Source organism: Osmerus eperlanus, chromosome 4 (assembly GCF_963692335.1).
Source record: "Osmerus eperlanus chromosome 4, fOsmEpe2.1, whole genome shotgun sequence".
Taxonomy (NCBI): domain Eukaryota; kingdom Metazoa; phylum Chordata; class Actinopteri; order Osmeriformes; family Osmeridae; genus Osmerus; species Osmerus eperlanus.
Genome location: NC_085021.1, coordinates 22,033,163 through 22,040,414, shown reverse-complemented (window position 1 = coordinate 22,040,414; position 7,252 = coordinate 22,033,163). Strand labels below are relative to the sequence as shown.

The window sequence follows — 7,252 nt, the reverse complement described above, 5'->3', positions numbered from 1 at the left end:
ACACACACAGGTACAGACAGGGCAAACGAATCGAAGCGGTCATTGAACAAAGCAAATGTCATTCTGTTTTGGAGACACTGGCAGAATCAATCTGCATTCCATTCTTTTAATCTTTCAGAAAAACCTCTGCCCTGAAATCGCGCTGGGGCAGGATACTTTCGGCAGGGTGTAAAGAACTGATGAAACAGGAGCTGAAAGATCCTGTCTTCAAAGGGTTTCCCTTCCTGGCTCCAAACATTAAGACACCATTAGCTAAGTACTTTACCTTTGAGGAGCAACATGAACTACTGAAGTTACCACTGTTAAAATAGAAGCACAGCTGTGGACTGGAGGAGGAAGATGAGGAGGAAGAGGAGAGAGGGAGGGAGGGAGAGCGAATGCAGGAGGAGAAAGAGGGGGGAAAGTAGTGGGAGGGGCAGGAGGAGGAACAGAAGGAGGAGGGAGAGGAGATGGGGAAGGGGTAGGAGGAGGGAGAGGAGGAGGGGAAGGGAGAAAAGGAGAAAAATAGCCCCCCACCTCCTTCTCCAGATAATGTATATTATGTGTTTGGATGTGAGGGCGACACTCCTTTAAGGCCACCTAGGAGTCAGGAGATGTATAAATACTCAGAGACCTCTCAGCCCAGCCAGGAGGGCTCTTGCTTTCTCCCCTGGAATCTGCACCAGTTGCGGAGGCCAGACATGACAGGGGCCCCCGTGTCTTGAAACCTGAGGAGCTGCTGAAAAGCCAAACCTGGCGGCAGAAATACGTCCTGTCGACCAGCGGCACGGATCAGCAGGAGCCCTGTGATATCTGACACGGCACCAACGCGTCCCTACATGTCTGACTGACCACCCCGCCTCACCTCCTCTGCCCACACACACACCCACACTCACACAGAGAGGAGGGGGGGGGGGGGGGAGGGGAGGAAGGAAGGAAGGAAGGAAGGAAGAAAGGAAGGAAGGGGAGGAGGAGGAGGAGGAGGAGGAGGAGGAGGAGGAGGAGGAGGAGGAGGAGGAGGAGGAGGAGGAGGGAAGGAGGAAGGGGTGTTCATGGAGGATGTGGTCGGACAAGGTCTATTAAATGTTTATGTGGGAATACTGTGTACTATCATTGTGTGCTGTCAAATAATGTATAAGCTTGGCACAATACATGGCCGTCAGTCACCTATGTTTGTAAACGCTTGGAAGATGTAAAAGTACCACAGTATACAATCAAGTTCAGAGTAACCTTTCCTCTCATCGCTGATACTGTTAGCAACAGGATCTGTTGTTGTTGCCGCTGAGAGACAGAGACACACATGCGGTCAGGTACCTCAGAAACTTCACTGGAGGAAAGCCCAGCTGTGACTCACTTCACCCACTTTAGTAATAACCAATAAAGCATCGCTTTAATCACTGTCTTTATCCTGCCCTCTCCGCCTCCCAATCTGTCAGCTCCAGAGAACAGGTGCAAGGTGAAGGGCTGTCGCTCTGTTCGACACTGTTGTAGCATAACCCTCTGTCTCTCCTCCTCCTCTCCTCCTCTCCGCTTTCTATCCATCTATCTATCCATCTATCTATCTATCTTTCTCCACCTTTCCATCTTTGGCCTCCATGACCGGGCATGCTGAGCATTTCCTCTGCTGCTTGTGTGTGTGTGTGTGTGTGTGTGTGTGTGTGTGTGTGTGTGTGTGTGTGTGTGTGTGTGTGTGTGTGTGTGTGTGTGTGTGTGTGTGTGTGTGTGTGTGTGTGTGTGTAGGTCGAGCCCAAGACTAATTTAAACAGACCTGTAGTAGAGGTGAAAGTCACAAGGGCCGAGCTTTGGAGAAGATCCCAGTTTCCTTTCTCAACGTAAAGCACAACTACCGGCACATCAAATGAAAACGAACATAATTTATTAAAAGAAATACACAAATATTAACTAAAATATGTTTTATTTGTGTACACATTCTATAGATTTAGGACCTTAGTATTGTTTGGGAAAAAATTATGTTAATATGTATAATACAAATATTCGTATTAATCTGTGGGAAGGGGTCAAAGTGAAATTTAATGTTTGTGTTGATAGTCTCGTGTTGTTAGTCCATCATGAAAATTAGCCATATTTATCCTAACAGGCTAATCTGTGTCTGTTGTCTTTCTAAAGTCGCTGCCAGGTTGATGAAAACAACAACAGTACAAACAGAGCACATAAGCACAAATGGTAAAACAACGACATTACCAGTAATCAAAAGTATGACAGCATGTTTGATCGTCCAGTAACCACTGTTGGCTTGGACAACAATCTTATAGACTGCTTATAAGACCAGACTTGCTTGTATCGATCAGCTAAGTAGACCAGGACCGGGGGAGACACACATACTTGTTTTGAAGGGTTTTCACATGAACTCTCTCTGTGTTAAACGCATCAGAAACGTCCCCATATCTAAGAATATCTCGCCTTTTTAGCTGAAGGAAGACACCTCCAGTTCAGAATATCCCCTTTAAGAAAAATCAGTATTCGTATTCACGAAGGCCAAGTTGTATTCATGTGGCTTTCTATAGGCTATTAGGCCTATGGGTTTACATTTGATTCATTCAATCACAATTCGAATAAGACAATTATTAGGTTTTACAAATATCCGGTGTATACTGTCCACATAGCTTACTTCATTTTATTGACGAGTGTTTATTTTGGTCATCATTTGGGTTTGCAATTCTATGTCTATTTTCAGACATGCTAAATGTTCCACATAGGCTAATCCCCTATAATGTCCAACTAAACATTCTCTTTAGAATTCCATTAAATGATGACACCCTTTCTTGCCTATATTTGGGCGGGATGGGTGGTTCCCAAAGTTCTCCACCCCTGGGTTTTGCGCGCGCTCCCGTTGTTTAGGTTAAATTAGAATGATAATTCGCCGCCTCCCCAGCCTCGGTCCTGACCCCGTCAATAGGAGCAACTCCCGAGGGAAGTCCCAAAGGGAGATTCACCACTCTATAGGAATTCTATTGATCGCCACGCACCAGAAACCGGGCTAATTCCCGCGTATTTATCACTGCCACGAAACTGCTTTGGGGGAAAAAAAACTGTTTTTCACACGAACCATGTTATTTAGGGTGTTTGTTATTTTTGTTAGTTAGTTTGTTCCACATAAGAACGTTTTGTAATAAGCTATCATTTTACACCAGTTGAGCAATGCCCTCCTCGCGGAGGTCGACTCCCTCGTGCATCATTCTGATCTGAGCTCTACACTGCTGCCTACGATTCATGGCCGTGTAAAAATAGGACGGACTCAGTAAACTTCCCCCGGGTGCGCGGGCGGGGAGTGTGCTGGAGCCCAGTCCAGCTTCCCGTATGTTTACACCAGCCGCGGCTCGCTTCTTGGCGTCCTGCGCGTGTGCGCCTCCTCACCTCCGGAGAACGGCTGCGCGGCCCAACGCACGACTGTGCCTGCCAGGGGATTTACTGATTGGCGCTCTGCCCAGCCGCAAGCAGTCTAGTTCGCTCGGTTCTCACGACCTCAGCACCACAAAGGCATCTCTGAACTATTAACTCTGACACGCAGGCAACAGGAACAGCCGCATAGCCCACACACTGCCAACTAGTGTTTCACTTGTGCAGAAGTGGGATTTTATAGGCTACATGACTGGCTCGGAGCTGTTGTTTTTTTCATTTCGCATTTTCGTAGAAAGGAGTCAAATGCAGGGCACCGAAAGTAAAAGATAAACGTGAGGGATAAAAACCCCACAGATTAACAAACCGAGCTGTTGTTTGTTGAAAAGAAATTTGCAAACAAGCGTTATCTTTTATAGGCATGATAAAAGGAAGGGGTTGAGTAAATATAGCCTATCACAGGATTTCAACATCAAAAGAAGATATAATTGCACCATTCCCTTGCCATTGTAATGTATGAGGAAAATGGAAATTCGTTTGCGAATTAGTACCTAGATCTCTACAGAGACCACGTTGACCCGTCACGGTGACAGAATATCCTCCATATGTTTAAAAGATCTTAAAAGACAAACTGCCACACGCTAATGGGCCATAACTTATTTTTAAGCTGAGCAAGCAATCCGCTCTCACAAGAGTGAATGCTGGCGGACCTTTTACCAGGGTGTAACCTTATCCGGGGAAGAGGAGGCCCCGCCGGCTGCAAGTGGCTGACACACGGCTAGCACCACGCCGGCTGCCACGGCAACACGTCTCCCAGTTCCAGACCGCTCTCACTAGTGTGAGATGAGTTTACAGAGATAACTGAGAGAGTAAAGTGAGAATCGGAGAGAGCGAGAGAAAGAGGGAGGGAGGGATGAGGGTTATGTTTTTAAACGTTTTGGCCTATATGGTATGAAGGGGGGGGGGGGGCAACAACAAAAAGCTCTAAGATCGTCTCGCATCCATGAAGTCTTGTACCGCATGTCTGCTTTGATCAATTCAACTCTCCATCAAGTGTACCCGCCAAGTGTCAGGCACTAAACTGCACGTTCCTCCGTTTTCCCGCTATTCAGGTATGGCTGCTCGAGACAAGCTGAACAATTGCTGCACAAAAGGAAGCGAGGAACCTTCCATATTCCCTTTTCAGTGGGGCAATCTGTTAGTGACATTAACCCCCAAGAGCATTTCCCATGGCCATGAATAGGCTTTAAGACTTCTTTAAAGAACCCGCTGCATAGGATGAGTCTCTTTTCAAACTTTTAATTACCTTTTTTTCTGCAAAAGAAGAAATCCCCCCTGCTATTGTTACTTCGACGCGTTTTACATTATATGGAAGACACACTCCCGCCAAAGAGTGAAAAGATGTGAGTTTTAAAACGTGTGGTAGGCTAGGCTATTCCCTCTTTGAGATACATTCAGGAACTCAAATAAGGTTTATTAAATTAGAACACACGCATGCTAGCAGGAATGCTATAGCCTATGGACTATTGGCCCATAGCCTAGGCCTGTTCAAAATAGAAAACATTTTGAGGGGGCTACAGAATTAAGGAGACACTTTAAATCAGTGTTCTCTTTTTCTATCTACAATGCGATTAAAATAGTGAAGACAACTTAAGTAAATTGAACTTGAGCAACTGATTTATTGGAACAACGGGCCATTGCCCAACTTCAATTTCAAACGACAAACAATATAAAACACTCAGCTTTGGTATAACAATCAATAACAAATCTGTACAAAACTAAATATTTCCATAAAAAGTACTTCATCCCAAATAATTCATAAACTTCCATTGCATGAACACCATATTTATCACCACATCCAAATTTTGGAATCAGCCAATAAATACGAAAAAAAAGAAGAAAAAAAAACTTTTGCCATGTCCAACAAAGGAAACAACGTTCCATAAAACGGAACTTTTGAATTAAATGAACATTTGCATTTCATCGTAGTGTCTATATCCCCTGCTTCAGTCTACCAAGGGCGCCATACGGGCTCCGAGTTCTCCGGGCCAGTGCTAACTCCGACCGGGCTGACAGCCTGAGACACACAGGCGAATGATGTCATCCCGTGGACGGGGGAGGCTACAGTGGGAGCGGAGCTGGCATGGACGGGGCTGGCATTCACCGTGACAGGCACACCCGCGTTCGCGTAAAGAGGGATTACGGGAGTCGTGGCGGAGCTGAAGGCGGGGTTGGGTATGAGAAATGCGAACTGTCCATCCGTGGCGGGCACGAGCTGGAACCCGCCGAAGACTTTAGGGGAGAGGGCTTCGGAGGGGCTGAGTTTGGAACCCATGGAGGCACTGTTGATAGGCAGGGTGGAGGGTAGCTGCACGTGGAGGGGCTGCGAGAGGTGAGACTGCTGTTGTGTCTGCTGGGGATAGTTCATGGCGATCATCTGCCCCATGCAGCCGGACAGGTGGTTGAGTAGCCGCGACCTCACCTCCGTGTTCACCCCCTCGCTGGTGGACAAGAAGCGGGTGACCTCGTTCATGCATTCGTTGAATCCCGCACGGTATTTACTCAGGACTGTAGAATCGGCTGTCAGCGCTGCTAATAAAAAAAGAGGAGTTTGTTTTTAGAACATGTGCTTGACACAATTCTGTGTTCACTGTGCTCACTTTTTTCTCCAAGTGATGGAAGTTTTAGGCTAACGAGTAGACTGTAGGGACATATGGTATTTGAATTTACCGGTCATCTGGACCCGCTGTAGGTTCCTCAAGTGCTTCACTGTCATCTCCAGAATATCGGCTTTCTCCAGTTTAGAATGCCTGGAACTCTGAAAGACAAAACAAAGCAAGGACGTTTTAAAACGGATGCAATAAAATACAGCACCATAAGTCGAGCGATTGTGCAAGTCTGTTAAGATGTTGTTGTTGTTGTGAAGTTAAACTTACATCTTTCTTAAGTGCATCGAGGATAAGTGTCTTGAGTTGTCCGAGGCTTTCGTTAATCCTTGCTCTCCGACGTTTTTCCATAATTGGTTTCGATGACTGGAAAAAATAAAATATTGACATTAATTATTTGCCCTTTAGCCGTACAAATAAGACTTTGGATTGCATGTCCGTTTCATTCGGAATTGGTTTCAGAAATTGACAGGTGATTGATTTTGTTTTAACTGTTTATAGGTTTATCTGTGTTCAGTTTTCTTTTTAATCTCACCTTTCTATGCTCACTGGCATTTTTGGGTTTGTCCGGGGTGTGGGACGCAGTGGCTGGGGCCCCTGCGACGGGAGATCCCGTTGGTTTCTCCATAGTATCGGCTGGCATCTTGAACTAAATATTCTCCTCGAATACAAAAAAAGTCCTTAATTCCTTTTGGGGGAACAGCGGCGATTATTACAGCTGGTCGATACGACCGCGCTTCGGGAGTTCAGAAAAAATCTTCTCAAACGTGAACGATCGCGGAAAGTGAGCGAGCCCCACTGATCAGCTATATCACTTGTTATCACCGAACTGTCATCGGAGTACGAGAGCGTGCTTGAGACCAGGCAGCGTCAGGGCAGATCGAGACTGCTTTGGTGCCGACACACGCCAGCGGTACTTATAGATGGTTCGCGTGCTCCTAGTTCGTGTGAAACCCTCTCTGCATTCTTTCCCACACTCCTCTCAGCCAATGGGCGCGCGGACTCACCCATTGGGCGCGGGGCAGACTGCTGATTGGACAACACCCCCGCGGGCTGTCAGTCACGCGCTGCTCAATCAGTCCTGCAGGGACAGACAACAAAGCGGCGGGTGCAGCGGAGCTGGCTGTGAAGCGATAAGGGGAATTGGGGGAATGCGCTGTGTGTTTGCTTCCAACTTTTTCATAGTAACCCGCAAGAATTCATGCTCTTAGTATTTTAGCGCGTAATAGTTTGAGTTTTAGAGAGAGAAT

At 46.5% G+C, this 7,252-nt stretch overlaps 1 protein-coding gene across 2 annotated transcripts; it reads right to left on the bottom strand.

The window, feature by feature from the left end:
- Nucleotides 1–4,991: 4,991 nt before the first annotated feature.
- On the bottom strand, nt 4,992–6,906 carry her9 (hairy-related 9). 2 transcript variants are annotated; one of them, XM_062460298.1, is made up of 4 exons: nt 6,538–6,906; nt 6,273–6,368; nt 6,067–6,154; nt 4,992–5,928 (listed from the first exon to the last, which is right to left on the bottom strand). In XM_062460298.1, the coding sequence occupies exons 1-4, from the start codon at nt 6,643–6,645 to the stop codon at nt 5,348–5,350; spliced, it is 873 nt and encodes a 290-aa protein (XP_062316282.1). In that variant the 5' UTR covers nt 6,646–6,906; the 3' UTR covers nt 4,992–5,347. The 2 variants fall into 2 exon arrangements, with proteins under 2 accessions (XP_062316282.1, XP_062316283.1); XM_062460299.1 differs by having other exon boundaries at nt 4,992–5,925.
- Between the last annotated feature and the right edge of the window lie 346 nt (nt 6,907–7,252).

Excerpts from the sequence above, each read along its gene's own strand:
- her9 (XM_062460298.1), bottom strand. The coding sequence starts at position 6,645 with ATGCCAGCCGATACTATGGAGAAACCAACGGGATCTCCCGTCGCAGGG. Across the intron at positions 6,369-6,537 it reads ATGCCAGTGAGCATAGAAAG|TCATCGAAACCAATTATGGA; the intron begins GTGAGATTAAAA and ends TATTTTTTCCAG. Across the intron at positions 5,929-6,066 it reads ACAGCGGGTCCAGATGACCG|CAGCGCTGACAGCCGATTCT; the intron begins GTAAATTCAAAT and ends TTTTTTTATTAG.